The sequence below is a fragment of the Microcebus murinus genome, chromosome 3 (genome assembly GCF_040939455.1).
Source record: "Microcebus murinus isolate Inina chromosome 3, M.murinus_Inina_mat1.0, whole genome shotgun sequence".
Taxonomy (NCBI): Eukaryota; Metazoa; Chordata; class Mammalia; order Primates; family Cheirogaleidae; genus Microcebus; species Microcebus murinus.
In genome coordinates this window covers 78,998,370-79,022,901 of record NC_134106.1, presented here as the reverse complement: position 1 = coordinate 79,022,901, position 24,532 = coordinate 78,998,370, and the positions used below count along the sequence as shown (strand labels likewise).

At 43.1% G+C, this 24,532-nt stretch overlaps 1 protein-coding gene across 1 annotated transcript in view; it reads left to right on the top strand.

Moving 5' to 3' along the window:
* Positions 1-24,532, top strand: part of AFF3 (ALF transcription elongation factor 3) — a 539,111-nt gene that overhangs the window by 27,244 nt on the left and 487,335 nt on the right. The window contains exon 3 of the mRNA XM_012787032.3: positions 10,584-10,700. Within this exon, the coding sequence (XP_012642486.2) occupies positions 10,648-10,700 (53 nt within the window). The 5' untranslated portion in view covers positions 10,584-10,647. The remainder of the gene's footprint in view (positions 1-10,583; positions 10,701-24,532) is intronic.

Genomic DNA, 24,532 nt, shown 5'->3' with positions numbered 1-24,532 from the left:
GGCTGAGTTAAAAAACAGACACACAGAGCTACATGTTGTTTATAAGCAACACATCTGGAACATAAGGACATAGAAAGGCAAAAAATAGAAGTATGGAAAAATATTTTTCTTACAATCACTAACACAAGAAAAGTTGATGAGAGAAAGTAGATTTTTAAAGCAAAAATTATTAGAGATTTAGAGGGACAACTCCTCATTATAACAGGGCCAATTCACAAGGATGATGTAACTATTCTAAATCTTATGCACATAAGTTCAAATATATAAAGAAAATCTTGAAAAATCATAAAAATAATTTTTAAAACCCTTAATAGTGGGAAATGTTGACAAATCTCTTAGAAAATATAGAACTCGTAGACATGATATCAGTAAGGATGGAAAGATTTGAACAAAGCAATTAGAAAATACAACTGATGGACATATAAGGAACACCATATAGCAGAATACACACATTATTTTTAAGCACACATGGTGTATTTATAAAATTAACTATACATGGGACCACAGAGCAAGTCTCAAGAAATTTTAAATTATCAAAATGATAGATATGTTCTGTGATTACAATGCAATTGAGCTACAAGCCAATTTCAAAAAAGATAACCAGAAAATCCCACACGGTAATTTTGTAGAATCATTTCCCCCTTCCCTCAGTTTCCCTAAGCTACTTCTCCGTCATCACCTTGCTTAGCAAACAAAAGTCTTTTTGAGGGCTCTCTCATAAAAAGGGTAGAGAAAAGTTGAAAGTATGTATTTACAATTTAACATTTTCCCCCTTCACATATGTACTGCTGTGCATGGCTTGAATTGTTTTCCTGAGTGTGTATTATCAAATAAAAGGACCTTTTCATTGTGGAATGAACTCAACCCAGGGTGCTTGGGTGATGTGAGAGTGCAGTGTTGAACTCTGTGCTGTGCAGCCAGTCCTTGTGACACCAGGCTCCAGGGAGCCAGCACCCACCCGCCCTGATAGTGAAAAGATTCCTGGTAGTGAATAAATGCAGGGCCGGCTTCCTGGGCACGCAACCTGTGCGGCCAGTCACGCGGGGCCCCACACTTAGAAGGGCCGTCTTTGTTTAAAGCTCTGCCTTCGACGTTTTAAAATTCTTAATAATTTATGAATAAGGCACTCTGCATATTCACTGTGCTTCGGGCCCTGCAAATGATGTGGCCAGCTCTGTGCTGAGAGGAGGGATTTACAGATTTGCTTGATTTTACAACAACAAAACGAAAAACCCCTGGGCTGAATCCTCTGTGAAGCACTTTCTCTGGCTTCTCAGAAGCCATTTCCTCTTTTCAACTCTCAGTTGTCACTCTGGGTTTGGCAGCTGGGTGTTCACTTGCTGCTTTACCGAACCTCTGATGTTTGCTTCCTGCTCGCTTAAAACGTTTTTTACACCAACACACAGTTCACCACCTGGCCCCAGTCTCTTGCCCTGGCTTTGGCCCGTTTTCCTTTCCCCTTCATTCTGCTCCTGCCCCCATCCCGCGCTCCACTTACTGATTCTACAATACCACCACCCCCCTCCCCGGGGGGCTCCTCTTTGAGCACACAGAACCTTCCACATGGCATACTTCCTCAGGCCTCTGAGCTCTGACATGCGCTTTTCCTTCTGCCTGGAATGTGCTTCCATCACTGCCACCCCACCTTTACTGTGGCTTTTGTTCCATTGACCCATCCCAAATGGTAACTACTGTCTTGAGCCCTTTAAGAGTGCCTCGGTCGACACCCCACTCACTCCTGCTCCTAACTCGGGGTGACAGGTAACACACTGTAACATACAGACTCAGTTCTTTTCCGTCTTCTCCTACCCTCCTTATTCTCCTCGATAAGTCAGCTCTTGACGTAGAACGCATGTCAGTCATTCTTTCTAGAAAGATCTCCCAGAGTACCTGCCCTTCTTTCATCTTAGCACTAACTACATTATCTACACTAACTACAATGATCTGTAGCCTCCTCTGTGAGATCATGTCTGTTTCATTTATTGTAGTAACCTCAGTACCTAGTATAGTTCTGAGCACCTAACCAGCTCAGCAAATATTTGTTAAATTCAAGGATGAGTAAGTGAATGAAGATGCACGTGCATTATCCTCTAGACTGTGGGCTTTTTGGCTTTTTAAACTTCTCTTCCTCATCTCCTTTCTGAACCCACTTCCTGACACATACTAGGTGCTCAGTAAATCAATATCTGAAATGACTTATGTGATCATTTAGATTATCATCTTGGGGCCTGACCCCAGGACCTGGGCTTGAGAACATTTCACCAATGACTTCAGATCTGCCTTCCGGTTGTATTCATCAAGGGAAGATGACAGGGATGACAGCATGGGGATCTGGGCTGACACTCACTCAGGTCCATGAAGATGAATTTCCCTTTATGTTGTAATAAACCTCATATTGTTGTCTAGAGAGTGACAGAAAGCAATCCTAAATTCAGACAATCATAACTGTGCCAAGTATATAGAATTATAATAAGCATCACAGGTGAGTAGGAGCTTTGGAAAAACATTAAGAACTAACCCTGGAAAGAGCAGCTCTCACTACTTATGTGGTAGAAGGAGGGGGGCTGGTCCTTAGGCCTGTAGCTCCAATCAGGACCCCTTCTTGTGCTCACTCTCCTCCCCTTCCCATGCTCTTGGGCTTCCACTTTCTACCTCCCACTGTGCAGCTTCTTCCTTAAGACCCAGCAGGGAGTAGCTTTCTTTCTAGGACTTTCCTGTCTCCCTATCTTTTAGTGGGCATTTTTTTTTATCTTGTAGCCAGCTCCAACTTCTTTTTGAAGCCCCCTTCTTCCCGGAAACCAACTACCGGTTGGGAGAAATTGGGGTTTCTCTTATTCCCATGCCCATGTACTCCTTTAAAGAGACTGGCTTCCTTTCTGTGTACAGTATTCCCAACAGAGCAAAGATCTCTCTCTGACAAAGTGCCGAGAAAAATCACTGAGCCCACAAGTCTCAATATATGGAAGACCAATAGAAGGAATTCAGGGAAGCTGAGCGCTAATTGAGTACTTACTGCAGGCTTGTGATGTGCTAGAAAGGTACAGAGAAATCAATTTGGGATCCATAAATATAAGGAAGAATGTTGTTCCAGCCAGAGCTGAGCTCTTTAAAAATGGAAAAGGAAGTCTTTTGAGAGAGTGAGCTACCTACTACAAATGTTCATGTGGAGGCTGACCATATGAGGGCTGAAACAGAGGGAACCGCTGCATTGAGTAGGAGGATAGCTAAAGAAAGCCTCCATGGTTTCTTGCAACTTTCAAACTTCTGCGATTTTATTACAGGGTTCTAACCCTGCAATGCAGTTTATATTTCAACATACTGTACTTAATTAGTTGTTTTTCTAAGCTCCTTCTGAAGTGAATCAGCTTCATACAGTGGTAATTAGTTTATTGGTAGAAACAATGACAAAGTTTGAAACATGCATATTTTTGTGAATGTGGCAAGGACACCAGAAAGACTGACTATTATTATTCCTCCACTGTTTCCATAAGTGCAATATGTTAGTATCCCTGTGAGGATGTAACAGTAACTTAACCAGGTTAAGTTAATAATAAAACAATAACATGATTAATAATATGGACTATTCAAAAAATGCTGGAGCCAGATTAATCAGTCTTCAGACAGTTTCTTATTAATTGGCTTTCCTACTATTGGAATGAACTCAGAAGGCAAGATTAAGGCAGTGATCATAGGCTGTTGTAAATTACAGCTGATTCTTTAGCAGTGCTGGCCCTGCTAGAACGCATGCCCTGGGACATATGGTAGGCCTGTTGTATGTGTGGTGATGTGCAGGGCACACCCCATGTGCAGGGACTGTGACCTTTCTGATCAGTTAGCTGAAATAATCAAAATATGACTACAGTAGCTCAGCCGCATAGGGTCTTATTTTGTTCCAGAAAGTACAGATCTAAGTAGGTAGTCCAAAGATGGTACCATTGTGTGAAGAAGTCATGAAGGACCTAGCCTCCTTTTAACCTCAGATCTGTGCCTTTTGCTCTTAAGGTCCATGATGGCTGTTCCACCTCGGGCCTCAACCTGCATTCTGGACAGGAAGAAGAAGGAGGTGTCCTAGAGGAAAGGGTGGTGTCTATTACAGGAAAGGAAAATGTTCTGAGAATTTCCAGCTAACATAAACTGATGTCTTATTGTCCGGGACTATGGCACATGCCCAGTTCTTGGCATAAGAGAGGCTGGGAAATACAGTTATTTTAGGTGGGCTCCTGACTTCCCCTAAACAGACTTAGGTTTTGGTATTAAGGAAGAGGGCAGATGGATATTGGGTAGGCAGCCAGTATTGTCTGCTCTAACTTGTTTGTCTTAAGCTCCTGATAAAGGTGAATTCTGCCCTCTGTTCCTTCTTTTTTTGGACTTGAGGACCTCAGTGAAAACACTGAGGCCTAGAGAGGAGTGCCTCACTCCAGGTGTGGTTATGGCAGAGCTCTGGTGGCAAAACTTGGGGGAAAGAAGAATTGCAGAGCTGTGGGGGATGCCTCTACCTGAAGGACTCTGTGAAGACCTTATTCTTCTGCCCTTTAGTTATCCATCAATTTTTTACTCATTAAGATATATAGTCTTGAAATGTCTCTGTTTTCATACTGTGAGCCAGAGTTGCTCCATTTGAAGCTCAGTGTTCCCCAGGGGCTGCATGAGGACCATCAAGTCCATGCTTGAATACTCTCTGGAGCCACAGAGAAAAGAGCCTGACACCCACAGTTATGCTGTGACTTCTTTCCCACATTTCTCCCAGACCTAAGCTAAGTCTCTTCCTCCTGCACAAGTTGCTCTTGCTGTCTGTTAACACTTAACAGACAGCACACCCCTCCTGTTTAGAACAGACCCACACCTTGAGATGTGTTTAAGCCAAGAAAGGAGGTCCTACCTTTAAACAAGAAGAGGTTTACGACTCTCCTGACACACTCCAGGGATTCCTGGCTGGCAGTGCTCAGGAAGAACAACTGAAAACAGAGAACTCTAACATTTCAGAACAGTCAAAGACAAAAACTGACAGAGACAAAGAACATCCAATCTAGCCTTCTCATGTTGCAAAGGAAGACACTGGGGCCTAGAGAGGAGTGCCTCACTCCAGGTGCGGTTATGGCAGAGCTCTGGGGGCAAAACTGTGGGGAAAAAGAATTGCAGAGAGGGGTAGAAGGTCCTTTCTTGTCGTCTTACTGGGTCTGTATTACTTACGCACCTGTGAGCATTGAACACTTCAAAGATACAGATAATTAAAGCAAAGTTGTGGGAGGTGGTGTGTGGTATCATGCCTACCAGATCCAGTTCTTGAATCTTTCATGTTTGGTTTGCAATACTTAGCTGTTCCTTAGGATACTCACCTGTGAAATAAAAACAATGGCGGCATACTGCATCTGCTTCTGTGAGAACTAAATGGAGTTGATACTTAGAAGAGTCCCCAGTAAATAATAATATAGAAAAGTTTGCTATTGTTATGATTAGTTATCTCCTGTTTCTAACCTGTTTCCAACAGGTTCAGAGTCCTTGCATCTTGAATGAATGGCCAGTGCACATCTTGAAGAAACATGACAAACAGCTCATGGGGATATTAAGATTTAAGTCAGGAGGCTCGGTTCTTGTTACCAAGGGATCTTCTCGTATCGTAAAATAATGAGATTATCCCCCAAAATAGGTCAGCATGGGATGAAATACATGATCTGTGATAGGAGATACTTTTCTTATCCGCTTTTATGAACAGTATATGTCTTTCTTGCCTGCATTTTCAACTTTAGGATGTGTGCCTGCTTTATCTTTCTTTTAAAAAATATGGTAATCTTCACATCCCAGTCTTTTGTGCCAGCTGTATAAAGAGCAACTAACACCAAAGGCATATATGCATAGAATTCTTATGCCAATCAACGTTATTTTAAAGCACTCTTCAATTTTGCAATATTTTAATTCTCTAGGCACTGTTATAGTAGCTGACCACACTTTGAAATGACCTTTGTCTTGTTTGGTACTTGAAGGACATGAAAAATCTCCCCCCACTTCCTTACCCTCTCCCAGGGCTCACTTTTTCCCTCTCTTTTCTCTGCCTTGCTTGCCCTCTGACCTTGCCTAGCTTTGCTGTTTCCATGGACTTCTGAATCTAATTAATGTCGTAGTGGCTGTATAAGTGAATTATGTAGGCAGGAGGATGTTGGAAACTTTGAGGAAGGTGCATTCCTTAGGGAAAACCTGGTTTTGTTAAAAAAAAACACACACACACACAGAAAAAGAAAGGAATGCACATTCCCAGGGGTAGAATGTCAGTGAAGTGTAAAACCTCAGCAACTACTTACATTCAATAAATATATGTTGCCTGATGAGCAGAGGGAAACTAAGGAGCATCTCTTTTGACATCTGGGCAATAATGACCCATTATGGAAGCTGGCTGAGGGGACAGATTGCCCAAATATGCTGCCATTACAAATGGGCTTCAACCACTTAACTGGGGTATTGGCCCCTCTCTTCTGCCCTCCCTCCCTTTTCCAGCCAGTTCACAACCATTTGAAGGAAGTATGTTCTTAGATGATCTCTGAAATGACCCTGGCTCCCTGGGCCCCAGAATGTTCTTCAACTCTCTAGGACAGCGGGCAGGCAAGGGGGAGGGGCATGAGTGCTGAAGTTCTCCGCCAGAGGATACTGTCAGAGAGCCCAAGGCAGAGATGGTCCCTATGCCCCATGTTTCCATGGAAACATAGGAGGAGTGATGACAGCCAGCACAGCCACACCATCTGCTCAGGACCTGGTGAATGATGAAAAAAAAATAGAAAAAGAAAGGCACCTCGGATCTCAGGCTGGAACCACTCTGAGATACCTGTAGGGAGAGAGGACAAGGCCTGAAGACACAAGAGCTCCTGGGTGAATTTAAAATCCATGTTGTCCTGGGGCTTGACATATTAGCATGCAATTTGTAAACTGAAAGCCTAGAGAGAGGGTTTATCCCGCAATCCCTAGATACAGTTACAAACGCCCAAGAAGCCTCTGGAAGGAGAAGCAGATGGAGTGATGCGTCTGCAGCTTTGCTGGAAGGGGAGAGAACGGTGTCCTTACAAACAATGCTGGAGGAGATGGAGTCCGGGCTCAGGGCTCGGGGAGCGTGAGGGCGCGCCCATCACCTTCCAGCACGGGCACCTGCAGAGCTGGCTTTTGGCCAGACATACTTTTCTGTGGGAATGGTGGGATTATAAAGAGAGAAAAAAAATCCCTCCTGGTCACGAAAGTGACCTCTGAGTTGCAGCTGTGTCTTCAGGATAAGACATAAATTAATAAAGCTATGCAAGGTTTCTCTTCTATCAAATAATACATAAGGAGAGATCTTAGACACCAAAGATGTGCTTCTGGGTCTATTTAAGAGGTTTCCTGTTCCAGGTTGGCAGAATGTGAGTGGGGCCTCAGACTGGGCAGGATTCATTTGTTAGTCCCTTTTTGCCAGCAAAGATGTATCCTAAACAAACAAACTAACCTGACCTAGGGGGCCAAACAGCTGCCTCTCACTTAGCCCCTCCCTCAGCAGCCTTCTCCTGAGGTGAGTGGTGGATTCAGCCCTCAGTGGAATCCACGTGGAGAGAAAAGCCCCTTAGGTCACAAGGGGTATGGGATGCACAAAAGCCACAACAGCTTCCTAGGAAACACTTCTTTTTCATTTAGGTAGTCTCTTACTCCTTTAAAAAAAAAACTTCCCTTTTAGTACTGACATCCTAATCCCAAAAAGTCCAAGCCCTTTTTCTGCTTTGTCTTAAAGATTTAAAATTTTGACAACTAGATTAAGTGCTCATTTTGGTTTGTGTACCCAGGGGCTAGAGTATAATAGGAATAGCTACATAAAACAGATTAATAATAATAATAATAAAGATCTGCCCACAAAAGCTCTCATTAACTGTTCTTTATTTTACTTGTAAAAACTATTAAATTATTTTCATGACAGCTTAGTAAAAAACAGTACCTACAACTATTATTTGGGTCTTCTCAAAAGCCCTTAGTCTCCAAGCGGACAGTATACACAAAAACATTAACTAGAGATAAAGTATTAATGCAACTATTCCCATATTAGGGGCCCCAAACAAAAAATAAGAGCTATTCCTGAAGTTAGATTTTAAAATATCCACAGTGTGAAAGTGCTTACGTGTAAGTACGTTCATATATTAACTTGAAGCACCAGAGTTTTAAATTCAAACATAAATCTGTCCATTACCACCTGGCATTTTGGGAAGGGCCTTTTACAACTAAACCTCTCAACCAGCTCCATACCACCCAGTGCCTTCTCCCTTCCTTTTCTGGGATCATTTATCTTCAGCCTCTGCGGTGAGGGCAAATCTGTATCTTGAGCTTCAAACACAGCATGGGACTCGCAGTAAACATGGTTCTGTTTGTTCTTCAGCGGCCCTCCTTTGTATAAACAGATGTGGTGGGAAGGAAAGGAGAGCCAGATCCCCTCCAGAGCAGGGAGGTCTCCTTTCTGGAGAAGCTTCCCAGCTGCAGCCAGGAGCACAGGACCGGGACACATTTCTTGCTCAGGCCTCGGAACTTGCTGTTCTTCCAGAGAGGGGATGTTCTTCTTGCTCTCTCCTCCACCCTCCACTCTCCACCCCCAGCCTTTGTTCCTGGGAATGCTGTTTCAGTGCCTGGGTCTCACTTTTGCCAAAGCAAACATTTCCAACAAGGCTTATGCTAAGGAGATATTAGGAAGACAGATTTTTTTTTCCCCCTTTCCTTTGCTCCAAATACCCTGCGGATTGGGTATTTGGGAAACCAGCCCCTCACATTTGCACTTTTTCCTATATTCATATTCTCTCTGTTCTTTCGTAGCCTTGTTACTGCCTTCAGCTATGAAGGGGGGTTATTAAGGTTGGGAGTTGTCAGCTTGCAAAGTAACAATTCCATTTTCTCAGACTACGTTGATGCGGGACTCTGCCTTAATTTAGCGTTTTTCTTTTTGCACATTAGTTACGGATGCTAACGAAGGAAGGGCTACTTCAGAGCTGGGGAAGAAGCGGGTGGGGAGGAGCATTTTGTAATACAGTCTCAAATAAGAAAGAATTCTCTTTGGCCTTTTGGTCAGTTTTGTGTTCAAAACTTAAGTTTGTTAATCCTCATTCAGAGGTGAGGAGGGTGACTTCCAGGTTTGACCCTGGAGGGATCTTGTGACTTCTACCCCGGGAGGTCTAAATTTCTGGCGGCCCCAGTCAGCGGTTTGTTCTTGTCCAGAAAAGGAACAAAGGGGAGAGCCCTGGAAAGGCCTCCCTTAAGGCAGGGAATTTGGTGAAGTGGTGAGGCGTAGCTGCATTGCTCTGTGCTGCTCTCTCCAGGAATTCTGGAGAATCCTGAGTGAGGTTCCCAGAGCTCTGGCCAAGAGGTCAGGAGAGTCAGGGGGCCATGGAAGCGTTCCCAGTTCTAGGGCAACTGTGGAGAAACAGCTACAGCCCGATGCAGACATACACTTCTCTGCTTGTCTATAAAAGTAAGCGAGGGGGGAAAGCAAGCGGTCTTTAAAATCAGGAAAGTAACAATAACAAGTACTTGATTTTTTTAGGAGCCACGATGATACTCTATCATCTTTCTAGCTGATAATCTAACCCCTCTCCAGACAGGAGATGGGGCTGGAAGTTTGAGGCCTCATTTGTGCCCCTTCCCGGTAAGAAAAAGAAAGGAGGTTGGTTTTCAGGGACCGGCCAGCTGGAAGATGGGTGGGACCCCCACTGCAGGCCAAACTGCAGCTGAGAAGAGGTTTCCTCCGCGCTTCCCCTTTATTTCACTTAACTTACTGACTCCTGATAGCTTGAAGGATTTGTTTACGGCGCTGCCGCGGGCTGCACGCTTAACTCTCCCCGCGCCCAGGGCGGCCAGGGAATTGCCGAGCGCCCACCCCAGGTCTGCATCGCGCACACGGCCCGCGGGAGCGCCGAGCAGGGTCACATCAATCCTGGGCCGCAAAAGTAGTGCGTGCAGCCCGGGAAGGAGCGGGTGGGGCCGGGCGAGGGCGAGCGGCAGAGGGATGCGGCAGGCCGGGCACGGCTCGGCATCCCCCCCGCAAGCCGCCGCCTAGCCATTCTCTCCGTCTCGCAGGACGGTTCGGGACACCCCGGGCTGCTGGAGGCCAGGCGGGCCGCAGGGGTCCGGGGAAAGGGGCGGCGCGGCCTGCGATCTCCGCGGGACCCCGAGGAGCGACGCGGGGAGAGCAGGGGCGCGCGGGGCGGGCGCGGCGCGGGGCTCACGGTGCGCGCGCGCCTCGGCCTCGCCCGCGCACACGCGCCTCCCGGAGGAGAAAGAGGCGGGCGGGCGCAGAGCACCGCGGCGGCGGCTGCAGCGGGCCGGGCCGCCGCGAGGGAGGGGAGGAGGGGCGGGCGCAGGGCCGGGGCGGGGGGGCGGCGGCGGCGCGGCGAGCTTGCCGCTCTCTCGTGAGTGTGCCTGCGCGCGAGCCGGCGAGCGGGTGAGTGCGCCGGCCGCTGCCGCCCGGCCGGCCGGCCCGGAGTCGGGCAGTCGGGGGCGGGGGGCGCCGGGAGCCCCGACCCGGGGGCGGGCGGCGGGCGGGCGGCGGCCGCTCCGGCGCGGCCGGGATGCACCTTGAGCGGCGCCTTTCCTTGCAGCGCGCGGGCGGCCAGAGGCTCGGCGGCGGCGGCGGCGGCAGCGGCGGCGCTGACACCTTCCACCATGGACAGCTTCGACTTAGCCCTGCTCCAGGAATGGGACCTCGAGTCGCTGTGGTGAGTCCCGGTGCCGGCCGCTTCGGGCAGGCGGGAGCGGCGAGGGGCGGCCGCGGCGGCCCGCGCGCCCTCACCTGGGCCGGGGGTTCCGGGCGGCCGGCCGCCGTGGGGGTGGGGTGGGTCCGGGCGCCCGCCTCGGCGGCTCTTTCTTGCCTTCCCCGGGGGGATGCACGGCCGTCTCCCCGTCTCCAGTCCCCTTCATCACGGCGGCCCGCCCCAGCCCAGGGGCTGGGGATCTAGGTAGCCGGGGGCAGAGCGCAGCCATGGAGAGAAAAAGAAGCGATTTTAAGAACGTGTCACTAATGCCTGGGGAGCCATCCGTCGGCCCCCGGCCCCTGTCACGTCCTTTCCCTCGGATTGCGCCCCCTCCGTCTCTCCAAGAACCTCTGGTTCACACCAGCGACCCCCTGGAGTTGGAGCTGCTGGCTAAGTGCCCTTAGAGGATGCTCCAGCCTCCTCCCTGCCTGCGCCGGGTCTCAGAGGCTGCATCCTTTCTGCCTCTCCCACCCACTCCCACCCGAGATGGAAAAGTGAACACCCAGGGCAGAAGGCGAGTGTTTCTCCGTGCGGGAATTCCAGAGGCCTTGGCCCGGAGAGACTCGTTTCCTCGAGGTTCACAATTCCTCTGGGCCCTTTCTTCACACCTCACCACAGTTGTACTCCTCCTCCCCACCCCACCCCACCCCGGCGCCCCGTGTATCCCTTTATGCCAGGCTCACAGCTCGCAGCCTGGGAGCACTCCGGGTTTAGTTTCTCGGGGATCTCACATTGAGGAGCTGCTGTAGGTAAATCGCCGCTGGAAGCAGTTTAATTCCAGTTGCGGGTGTCTTAAAAATCCCATTGGCTGCTTTAACATCTCTCTTAATACCCCTTCTTTCTCTGCCGCCCGCCCCCACCCCATTATCTTTTAAATGTTTCCAACCAGCACTATTCAGGTGGTAAAATTACTGCCTGCATATTCCTGGAGGAACTTGTGTTATGTTTAATATTTACGGGGATGAACATCTGCTGGAACAAGCATATTAACTGCACTCTGTTCTGCCTCTGGTAATCGCTTATTGTAGAACTGAGCTTTTTTTTTTTTCTGCTTTAATTCAGTAAAGAGTTCACATGTGTCTAAAACTGCAAGTGGTGTGCACATGAATATGCAATGTACAATTTTAAAGCTAAACTGCTCTATGATTTATGGCTCATATAGATGATATGTGGATTGGTGTATATTTTCCATGATTTAGGCTTCCAGTGACTTTTATTTTCCTAAAGACAGGTGTAACAGAATAAACTGGACAAATCTATTGCATTATCAAACAGTTTCTTATAAAAGATCCCATGATGAGTAAGTACAGCTTGCTCTGCATAATGCTGGTGCCTATAAAACACACAAGGATGGGCCCTAATGTAATAAAACTTTTACATATTACACTGGAAACTTCAAAGAGCCAGTGTAGAAAAAATATGAAACATGTTATTACTCCATAAAAGTTGCTAATTACTGTGTTGCTTCTCCTGGGGTTATTTCAGCCTTTCATTTACAGATACCTGTTATTTTATAGGTTTACATTTAGAAATGTTGGTTTCTGGCACAAATTCAATAGATTTCAGATAGCAACTATACTTTTAAAAGCAAAAATGACTTTTGGTTTTGAAAGGCAGTTTTTCAATCGAAGGGAAGAACTGTTTTGGCACAATTTTATGCTGTTTATTTGCTTGCTGACTCGAATTGAACCCCCTCATGACTTTTATAAGTAATATTTTGAGATTACCAACCATAATTTTTGTGTTCTTCTAGCATAAGGCCTCAGCTCTATTCCCTTTTCATCCTTAATTCCCAGCTAAGTTGCTTGGAGCATTGTCACAGAATAAAATGTTTGTTGAATTGACTTGAAATTTACAGTAGCTATAGTACATTTATTGTTCTTATAAAAGCAAGACATTAAGCATTTTTTAAAAAGTTGCTGTACATGCAGTCAGACTTTAACCAATGCGTCAATTTTTGGTAAATGAAAGCATGGAGGCTTTCTGTATTACAATATAGTAGGACAGTTTGGCTTGACTGAGGGAATGTTTCTTGTTTTGCAGATTTATAATTTACATTTTATAAAAGCTTATGTGTTTCTGGTAAGTTAAAAACAAACCAAACTCCTTGAGTGTGCGTTTCTAACATGGTCAGACATTTTCTCAGTTACAGGTGAATTTTTGGATGGTATTTTCTAACTCAATTTGTGGTTTACTTAAATTTTTAAGCTAATGGTTTATTTTTAGGCTGGTAGGTGATCCAAGATACTTAATATTTGAGTACTTACTGTGTGTCTAACCTTTTCATATCTACTGTTTGTGTATATGAATCTCCTAACAATCCTGGAAGTGGTAAGTGGTAGTAGTAGTCCCATTTTATAGATGAGGAAATAGAAGCTTTGAACTGTTAAGTGACTATACTGAGACTGTAAAACAAAAGACAGCAGACTTTTAAAAACGAACATTTACCAAACGCTATTTACCAGACACTGTTCTAGGTATATTTACATATTTTACCTCACTTAATCTTCACAACTGCCTTACAAAGCAAGTACTATTATTAGTCCCATTTTACAGACAGGGTAATTGAGGATTGGGGAAATCAGGCGACCTGCCCAAGGTCACACATCTAGAAATAGAACAGCTATATTTGAATCAAGAATTAGCTTCAAAGCCCAGTTTTCTGACTTCAAATCCAGTGCATTTTCTAGATGTCTCTCAGTTTGTGAGGACAGCTCTGAAATTAATTAAAAAGCAAAAGCTTGATGGACTGGAAGTTAAAGTTCTGTTAAAATACCAAAGAAAGAGAAGGTCAGAGTCCTAAATGGTATTGATCTAAAATTAAAAATTTGAAAACAAAATACCATGATTTAGAAATTATGCATGTTAATTATGAATAAAGACAACTGAAAACTTCTTTAATTCATTGTAGAAAAATGCATCTCTTTGGAGGGGGAAGGAGTAGGTACAGATTACTGGCAAGAGAGAATCTTATTTTAATCCCTAACACATTTTTCTAATTGGTGGACATTGTTTTCCAGTAAAACAAATTGCTGTTTATTAGTTGTGACTGCGGCTTTGAACCTGAGCTAGTTTATTCTAGCAGTCACAGAAAGTGTCCTCAAATGACTGTATAGGTAATATGAAGAGAAAAATTCAGTACTGTTGAATGTAATCAATATAGACTGTCAATTGATAATTCAAGAACCACCTCCTCGGCCTTCTTGCACGCCCTTCCCCCTACTTAGAAACATCCATGGTTGTTTATCAGGGTGGGTCTTTTGAGCCTGAATTATTCAGATGGCTTTTCAATTTTTCTTTTTAGCCATACTATAAAGTTGAAAGGGTGGCCCTAATTTCCGACTCTAATTCCACTTCCCATTTCCGGTATGAAGAAAGACTGGAAAACTTGGAACAAGGTGAAGATGCTCATTAGTCCCCAGCTCTGTAGCTTCTGTAGACTCTGGAAGAATTGGGGATTCAGTGAGTTTATAGGGGCATGTGTGCAGAGGAGCAGTGCCTCTGCTCAGCTGCTCCCTCCTCCTGTGGTCCACCACTTTTTGATTAGCTGCTTAGACATATAAGCCATTCCTCAGGGCCTTTAAAATAATGACCATCCCTTTTAACAGGCTAACTGTGTTGCTTTCATTTATTCACTTAACAAATATTTATTGATCATCTTTTAAGTATAAGACCTTGTGCTAGTTGCTGTGGGGGATGCAAAGATGAGTAAAGACTAGGTTGTGCATGCTAGTGTCTAGTAAGGGAAATGAGACAAGTACACAGATGAAAAAGGAAATTTTTTTAACACTGGTGATTCAGAAAAGAGACCACATTTAGGAATAGGTTGGGTGGTGGAGGAGGGACAGAGAAAAAATTGAGTTAAAAAAAGGCTTCCATGAAAAAGGTGGCCTTTGAACTAAGTCTTGGAAGATGAATGGGATTTTTACAGACGGGGGTGAGGGTGGGGGTGGGGTATTGAGAGGACATAGAGGCATCTTGAGTAAAGAAAGAACTTGAACAAAGGCTTTCATGGTGTCTCTTAAAGATCCTTTTATGAATCATGGTGGAATTACCTATACTACATATTTTAAAGATACAGAACTGTGTAATCATGAGGTAGTTTCAGTGAATGAGAAAAGTTTTTTTTTTCCCAAAATGAACTTAATCAAATTTATATTTAATCTTCCTTAAATATAAACACATTTTTAATTATTGGGGAGAAAGTCTATCCATATATGATAGTAAATATTCAGATCTTCCCTGTCTCCCCGTAGCTTCCTATAAACCAGAATCCATACATTTTCCTTCAAATAGACGTTATACTTTATATTGGGAGTCTTTGAAGTTACAATACATGGATCATCTCATATTCATCAATTTTTTCAATTCAGTAAGCATTCATAGAGTATTATTACTATAGGATAGGTGCTGTAGGGCAGTGGCTTTCATAATCATGACCCACAGCCACAAATACATTTAATATTAATGTATGCACATGCATACACAGAACTGAAACAAGATTGCCTGAAATAACACTTATTCTTACTATATATGATGCACTTTGATATTTTCTATTCTCTTTTTTTAACAATTTCCCATCCATGGGTTGAACCTGCAGTTTAAAAAACCCAACTGTAGGGGATGGAAGGAGAGAGAGAATGTGTCTGTTGAGAACTTACAGGAGAATAAACCATACCCATAAATGTCTTCAGTACAAAGCTGGCACTGCCTGTTGCGGGGTGGGTGGGTGGGGGGGTGGCATTTGAAATTGGGGGAGTCCTGGAGAAGTATTACAGAATTTCAGAAGGAGTAAACAAAAGGGAGGAAAACCACTGGAGGGAAGAGTGTGACTAGAACCAGAGAGGGAATAAAGCCTGGGGCTTGTTTGGTGAAGATAAAGTTGTTAACTAATGCAGGGCAGGGATGGACAGCACCCCTTTGGGAGGCAGAGCCACTAACTTCTTGGTGTCCACAAGGGTGCTGCCCACAGGGAGCGTCTGCCCACAGACGCTCTTGGTTCCCTTCGCAGTGGCTGTCGCCAGTGGACATGCCCACGCCAGGGGCTTCCTCCAGTCCTCCTTGGTCAGCCTTCCCAGGCCCTTCCTCGTGTTAGAAAACTCCTCAGAGCCCTGATCTTGACCCTCAAGTGTCTCGAGGAGTGGCAAGGATTTATTCTGTTAAATTCGGATTCAGTCAAAAGACCGCACTCAAGGATACAGAAGGCCACCTGTGGCCCCAAGGCTGCAGGCTCCCCACCCCTGGAAGGGTCAAAACAGCTCACCTGAACACAGAGAAAGGGCGGAAGGAGAGTGCGGGTGTCCTGAGCCCCAGGTGTCCTGGAGCCCATTGGTTGAGAGCAGCCGTAGTGGGCTGCTCTCACTCTCATTGGGCAAAAGTGACCGCATGGTTCGCTGCAGCAGCTCTAATTGGCTGAAGGCCTCGGCGGGCGCAGAGCTGAAAATGTTGCCCAGAAGAGTGGCTTCCAGGGATAGGGCCGGCCAGCGTGGACCAGGCAGGGGGCCGTGGATGGGAAGCAGTGGAGTGCTGCACCCGCCGTGCAGGAGCGTCCACGCGCAGCTGTGTGGGGGACAAAGCAGGTGGGGAGACTGGTTAGTTGGGGCGCCCAGGTTGAGGACTCTAGCTGGGCTGGGGGCCGCGAGGGTACTAGGGAGGATGCGTGTTGGATGTGGAGATGAATTTTAGCGAAATGTCTTTTGATGACGATGAAGATGAGTGTTGTGTGTGGGGAAAGGATTCCTTCCTGTCTTGCAGATTCTGTTTAGTGAAAATATAGGAGGGTTATAAAATGTTTAAGAATCTATTTTGGGAGAATGTCCTTGTGAACCAGAATGGGTCTAATCACTGACACTTTAGCAACTTGAACGAGGCCCTTTGGCTTAATACAGGTTAATATAATAGTCAAATTAAGAAAAAATTAATCTCTCAATTTGGAATGCAAGATTTTTTTGTGTGTAAATGGGATTTTAAACCTGGAATAGATTTGCCTGTTTACATTTTCTTTATTTTGGGAATAAAACCTTGGTGGCAAAATCAAAGCCATGAAAGATGATTTTAATATCATTTAATGGTAACATAATGTTTTTTTTTTTTGTTTTGTTTCAAAGTGAAATCCATAAAACTTATTTTCAGTATTGGCTGTTCCGTTTTGTTTGGGAATTTAACTGAGGTTTCTGAATTCAGCTGGCTCCAATCTTGCTTTCCGTTTGGCCCTGGGCAGCTCACAATTTTTCTCATTTCCTATTCTCAGTCTTGGTTTAATCACTTATAAAATGACAGCACTTGTACTGGCCTACCTCATAAGGTTGTGATGTTAAGTAATAAAAGTGTCAGTTGCTCTGTGAATGCCAAATGTAGTTCTTCTCTACCCTTTGCTTCTTTAAAAATGTCTCTTTTTCCTAAACAAAGAAGGATACAGAAAGGCCACATTGGGTCAGGTTCAGCAGTCCACATGGTGCAGAGCTCTGTCCCTGGCAATGAGACCCAGGGACATTTTTTTGTAGAGGTTGGTAGTTTTTCTTAGTTATGCATCATAATCCAGCAGACAAATATGCCCTTAACTTATGGTTGTACTTCTAACGTTTGTAGATATATTAACCATTACATAATCTTTGATCTTTCACTGACAGTGTATAGCATTACCAACCATTACATCGAATGACTTCATTTGGCACTGTGGGTCTCATTAAATTATGTCAAGCTAATTATAATCACTAGAAACAAAATACACAGTTATTCCAGGATAAGAGGATACCATACAATCCAAGAAACTAAATGGGTTTAATCTAAGGAAACTAACACCTGGGAACTTGATAGGCACCTCAAGTATTTGAAGGTGTTTAGTTGGGAAGTGGGAATAGACTTGTTCTGGGTTGCTCAAAGGCAAGAGTAAGGTCAGTGGGTGTGAGAGCACTTAACAGTGATATGATGTGGGCTGTCCCAAAGGGTGACAATGACCTGACTTTGTAGAAAGACATTTCCTGGATAAGAGGACTAGCAGCAATAGGTTATCTCTGAGATTCTTTCCAACTTCAGAATTCTATGATCTTTCCCATCTCAGGGTAGCAGGAATCCGAGTGTAGAAGTCATCAGTTGTATTCAGTTGTGTATTTTCCCTTCTGCAATTTCTCCACTCACATGTGGAAAAAGGCATAGCGGGTACTTAAACTTCTTCACATAATTTCTTCCCAGGAGGCTCATTGTTAGCAGAGGTAAACAAAAATGACTGTAATTTGGAGACCACTCTAACATAGCAACTCAGTTTAGAGTTATGTGCTTACCTTGATGCTGAAAATAATTTTACGTTTTCTTTTTTTATGGACAGGAAATTAGTTTTTCAGAAATCCCCTAGAGGACTGTAATGTGAGTCTGTTGGTCTTTGTTAAATTTTTCTTGTCATACTTGTACTGTTTACCTGAGTTATGAAGCGACAGAACAAATTTTCTGTCAATGTTCGTTGAAATGTTAATTAGTTGCCTGGCAGTTTAGATACAAAAAGGCTTTACTGTAGTGGATCATCACCAGTTCTAAGAAATAATCTGTTTTTGTTTTAAAATTTCAAATATATATTTGTCAGATAATACTGTTGGTCTAAACTTTGAGTTACAAGGACTAAATGTATAAAAATTTCTTTGAAAAGAAGCTCTTTCAAAATACTGCATTTTCCTCTCCCTATTTTGGGGAGGCTTTTGTATAATAGTGTTACAGTTTCATAAAGCTTAAAGGTTACAGCGTTTATTTTATTTTTGTGAATCTTTCTAATATAATTCTGATGAGCGAGGGGGTGGTTAATTGTATTCTAGTGGGGATATAGTGGGAAGTAAACATAAAAACCTAAGTAAACACAATTTGTAATATATAGGCTAATCACTTTTATAGCTTTTCAGTTCTTGTCAGTCCTTTGGAGGCTGGGTCTGTCTGCTGCAGCAGGAGTGAATGCCAAGAGTAACTGTATAGTCTTATAATCACTTTTGGATTTGTGGAGAATCTCTCAGTAAGTCCTGTGGATGCCCAGGATTCAGACCAAATGTCCCCATTCTCTCCTAGCCATGATCTCTCTGGGAGGGAAGGCGTGGGGGCAGGCATTTGCAGAATTACTGCACTACCTCATGGCCATAGCTGCAAATTGCAGCTTTTCTAGTATCCTAGGAGAAATCGCAACTCAGACTCCAGGTGGTACAATGGTAGGTCTCAGATATATCAGTCTAGGACCTTCCATAGCATCTTGGCCAGCCATCCTCTCTCTGAGCCAATAGTAGAGTATCCTGAGTTCATTAGGTGGTCAAACTTAGCTGCAGTTTCTGTGATTAATTTGCAATCGTATGTCATTAGAAAAATATTTGCACATAGGACTGATGATTTCATGAAATATGGCACAATGGACCACAATACTCCAACTAACATCTATAGGCAGTAGTCTTCTCTGTTTTAATATAAAATCAAGTGGGTTAATATTTTACCATGGTACACCAGTTGTGGCTTTAGCTGTGTGATTCTAGCTGTGTATGGATGAAGCCTTTGGCCTGGTCTGCATTGTTTGGGCTCAGGTAATGGTGAGATACAGGTAAATTCCATGCATGGCCCAAGCACCATCTGCTGTGAGATATTCTGAAGCCCAGGACAGAGTTGCATGCAGGGCCTGCTGAATCCTTCTCAGAAGTGTGTCCACATGGAGGAGTGGACAGCTCAGCTGGTGCCACAAAGATTTGCTCATTTGTGTTCCTTTCATTGAAATTCCTTCCCTAGAGCATAGTACAGCTGCTTTTGAGAACTAATCCTTGTAGGTGACTTCCTTTAATTTTTTTAATAGGTAGAGTATTTCATCTTTTAGTATGAGCAGAGTACTTGAGAAAAATCTTTGGTGGGAAAGCTGGCGAATTTTACTTACTACCTAACAGCTCTCACCCCACTTCACTCCCACCTTGAATTAAAACTCCCAGGCGGAGTTAACAAGTTCCAAGTATGGTAATTAAATATTTATAGTCTGTAAGGAAGTATGGCATTTTGGTTTCTAATATTTAGGTAGATAATTAGTTACATAAATTAATTTCTCTTCTTTTTCTTACTCTTATCGCTCAGCAGGACAAAAGTAATATTTTAGAGCCCTAAAATATTATATACAATAATGTAATGCAGTATGTGTATAGTATAGAGGGCTTTAAGCTGCTCTTTGTAATTTTCTTCCTTGAGATTTATGGGTTTCTGGGTTGAGATGAGCAACCATTTACTGAGCCAGACAGATGTGGATAGACCCCGTTTCTAGTCCTCGGTATGTTTATAGTTTAGCCTGAAACAGATTATTTCAAGTAGTCGCAGTAGAGCTTTTGCCTGCCTAAAATCCTGTGGCGTAGATACTAATAAAAGGGTATCCTACCCAGCCTAGAGTTTTAGGGAAGATTTCCTGGAGAAAGTGACATCTGATTTGAGTCTTAAAGGGATGAACAGGAGTTAGCCAGGCTGAGAGCAGAGGTATAATAATGTAAGCAAAGGCAGAGAGGTGAAAATTTGCAAGTTGTAAGCAATAAGTGCAAGTAGGTTGTAGGTATGTGGCGTTCAGGTAGGAAGTAGTAGGAGAGGAGGCTGGGGAGTGAGCAGGGATGGTGCTTGGAGGGCCTTTCATGGCTTTCTAGGGAGCCATGTAGGTGATGGCCAGCCATTGAGGCTTTTGAGCAGAGGAGCAAAATGGTTACATTTGCCTTTTATTTCTAGAAGGCAGTGTACACAGAAGAGTCTTGTGGCTGGGAGGGGCCATGTTTGGAGGATCAAGAGGTCAGGCAGGGAGTGATGCCTGACCAGACCAGGCCAGTGAGGATGGAGAGGAGAAGTTTTAGAGGGGTGTGTCGGGGTTACCTTGGCAGAACTTGATCATTGACTGGAAGGGAGGGAGGATGAGGGGCCAAGGTGCTGTTAGGGTGTCTAGCTTGTGTGATGAGGTAGGGAATATAGGGGGAAGAGTGGGCTGGGTGGGGAAAGATGAAGTGTTTGGATTTAAATATGCTGCATTTGGTTGCCCATGGGCCATGCGGGTAGAATTGCCTGTAGAAAGTTTACAGTATGATCCTGACATTTTGGGAAAAGGTCAGGATGGAAACAGGTATTTGGGAGTTATCAGTATACAGGTGCTAGTGGTAGCCATGACATTGGACAGGGTTGTCCAGGAAGGAGTGGAGAGAATGAGAAGTGGGCTGAAGACACGGAGGGGCCGTGGGAGGGAAAGGAGCTGGTGAAGGGGGTTGAAAAGAAAGGGAGGGAGAGGTGGGAGGTGGTGAGAGGGTGGGGCCCTGGTCAGCTGCAGTGAGAGTGGGGAGCGGGAGAATGGACGAGAGGAGGGAAAGTGAGGCCTCTGTTCTCTCCCTTTTGGGAAAACATGGGCAGACTGACTGAGGAAGGTCTCAGAGGAGGAATTGGGTGGCCCAGAATAAGAGGAAGAACATGAGGGCGTATAGGTGGAGATACCTTGGGGGTAGGGGAGACTTTCTATTTTCTTTTTTAAAAATATCTACGAGAAATGGAAGTTTCAGAGAATGGAACAGAAAAGAAGATAGTACTAAATATTAGACTATAAAATGTAACTAATAGATTCTTTGTAGTTATTTTTGAATAAATGACTTAAATGGAAAGTCTGCATAAGCCACTGTAGCATAAATCTGTATCATACTATCTGTAATTTAATTAGAGTGTTTTGTAAAGTGATTTTGATTCAGAAATAATTGGGCGAGGCTACATAGCCAGGAAAAATTAGTGAACTTCCCCAATTGTGGACTCTTTTAAATGGATTTTTAGAAAATTATTTTCAAATGTAAGAGACTGAAAGGACCTCTGGGTGTGGTTCTGACATGTAAGGGCAGTGTCTCCTTGGAAGGACACATGGGCCTGCTGGCTCAGGGTGTTTGATTGTTTCTGATATGTAAGGAAGTGTCCTGAGCCCCCTTACATTGTACAGTATTATCTCAGTTAATCTTCATAACCATTCGAGGTGGATTCTATTATTCTGCATTTTTTAGAGCAGGAGACCAAGGCATGAGGTTATTTGCCCAAGGTCTCCATAGCTAGGATGGCAGAGCAGGGATCTTAACTCAGGCAGTCTGGCTTCAGAGACTCGACAGGTAGCCACCACCCTAAAATAAGTATCTCTTAATGACAGAGTCATGAGGCATGAATTCTGAGGTCCCATCCAACTTTAGATTTATGTAATACATGTGTATATATTAATATAAATGGTCTCCAACAGGTACAGCGAGGTATATATAGGAAAACATTGTGAGATTTATTGTGAACTTTCTAACTCAGAATGAATATTGTGTCCATGTTATTGTATATTTTGGACTAGTGGAATTCTAATTAAATAAGCTGCGCTGTTTACAATTGTAATTCATTTGTCATTTTAGGTAGTGCTTTTTGGTCAGTATTTAAAATGTATAAAAATCCACTGTCTAAATGTTTTCTCTTAATTATTTGTTTACCCATAAAACCTCTAATTTGACAGGTTTTATGGATGAAGAAAATGGTAACAACTGTTTGCCACAGCTTGTCAAATCTACCATAACAGCTAATGTAACTTTATTAATATTAATAACAGTAATGGTGGTACAGCAATAAAATTAGTAAAACTACCTTATGAAAGTCATCTGAAATTGTAAGGTGATTTTTTCTTTTTCCCATGTGGATCATCTTGCAGTGTCTTCTTAGGTTCTACGTAAGGTCAGACCATCTCTTCTGGCTGTATGACTCTGATTCTATAAAAAGTGTTGCTTTGGTGACATGGAAATAGTAAACAGGCTTAATTTATGTCATGAGATAGTTGGGTGAAGTAAAATGAACAGATTCTTGGCTTAAGTAATTGTGACATATTGAAACAGATGAAAAAAATAACTTTAAATGTCTTCTTTAAAAAATTTTTGAGAATAAGACATTAAATTTTAAGGTACATCAAAAAATCCACTTAGGGCAAGGGGTTCAGACCCAGCATTCAGTGGATTCACATTCTGAGGGGCTGTTTGCTAGTCATGCCAACTTTAAGCAATTAACTTAACCTCTCTGAGCCCCAGGCTCCTTGTGTATAAATGAGAATACTGCCACTGATTTATTAGGACTAAATGAGATAATATTCTTTTATATTATAGAAGATCTCTGCCTTAAGAGTGTATGGTTTTCTTTTTGCTGGAATATATCACCTCTTTTGAATTTTAATGGCAAAAAAGGACAGATGAAAAAAGTTGGAGAAACATTTACTTCCAAAGAGCCAAAGTGTCCATGTGATAGGTCTAAAGTATTAGGGAGGTTTTTTTTTGGGGGGGGGGGATAGTGTCTGTTTATTTAGTGTTTCATCTCTAAACAGTTTGCTTTCACCCTTTAAAGAGTACTGTATATTCAATTATGTTCTGACTCTTAATCATTTGACTTTGCTTGCCACTTATAAATTAGAATCAAATTCTGAATAGAGAGTAAAATCCATATGTAAATTGGAGGGGAATCGGGTAATAAACTCTCTGATTTACAGAAAGAAATGATTACTTAATGCTTTCTTTAACTGAAGCTTTACTTATAACTTGAGTCTTTTTTTGAGACAATTTAAATAGCAAAAGAAGATATGTGAGCCTATAAATAAATAGGCAATGATGATTTATTGTTGATGCCAGTGAATGAACGTGTATTTAATGTGGTTGTGAGATAGAGGATATGAAAGGAATTTCTTGGAACTTATTGGGAGCTCTTAGTATGTAGGTCCACTTCATAATTCATGAGTTTTAGAGCAGGCAGGGTCTGTATTCAAGTCTTCAGAAAAGAAATAAATGTAATGGTTTTTTGAAATGTAGAACAATTTTCCTTTCTATGTATGCTTGGTTTATATTACCTGAGAAACATGTTCTGTATTATTGGAATAAGATACCACTTCTATGTTAATTCTAATGAAAATGACAAAGGAAATAGTCGTCACCAATATTGTGAAAGTATTTAATGGTGTTTAAAATCTCTGGGAGATTGGGCCAAAGTAAAAATATAAACTAAATAAATGGAAATGTAGCCATTCATTGCTTTCCAGTTCGTATGATCGTCAAGATGCAATATTTTGAACTGATTGCAACTGCTGTAATGTACTTGGAAGAAAACCCATTAGAAGAGAATTAAAACTTGACCAGATTAGCTGCTCTTTAATGGGCCTAGCAAAAGATCATTTGTTGCTTCAGAATCTTCTCATTCTCATCGCTCAACCTTTTTGGCTATATAAACAAAAGGATATTTCCCTCCACATTTTCCAGAGCTATATGTCTATCAGGAAACATTTCTTTTAACCAAATATCACAGATAGTTTTAAAAGCTAAAGTAAATTCTGAATTTTATATTTCTATATCTCAGGTTGAAATTGATGAAATTAAAAGATGAGGCATTTTTAGGTGCTAATAATAATTATTTAGTGATAGAAACAGGGATCCCTGATATTTTTAGTTGCTTTCTTGTATATTGATTTTGTGTCCTGCAACCTTGCTTAGTATATTCGTGAGTCCTAATAATTGTGTGTATATTCCTTAGGATTTTATAAATACAAGAGCATCTGTGAATAGAGAATTTTGCTTTCCTTTTCAGTCTGCTTGCCTTTTATTTCTTTTTCTTGCCTTACTGGCCTGGTTAGAATCTCCATTAGAATGTTGAGTGATAGGGGTGAGAGTGGACATCCTTGTTTTTTTCCTAATCTGAAGGGGAAAAATTTCAGTCATTCACTATTGAGTATGACATCTGTGGGTTTCTTATAGAGGCCCTTTATCAAGTCGAGAAATCTCCCTTCTATTGCTAGTTTG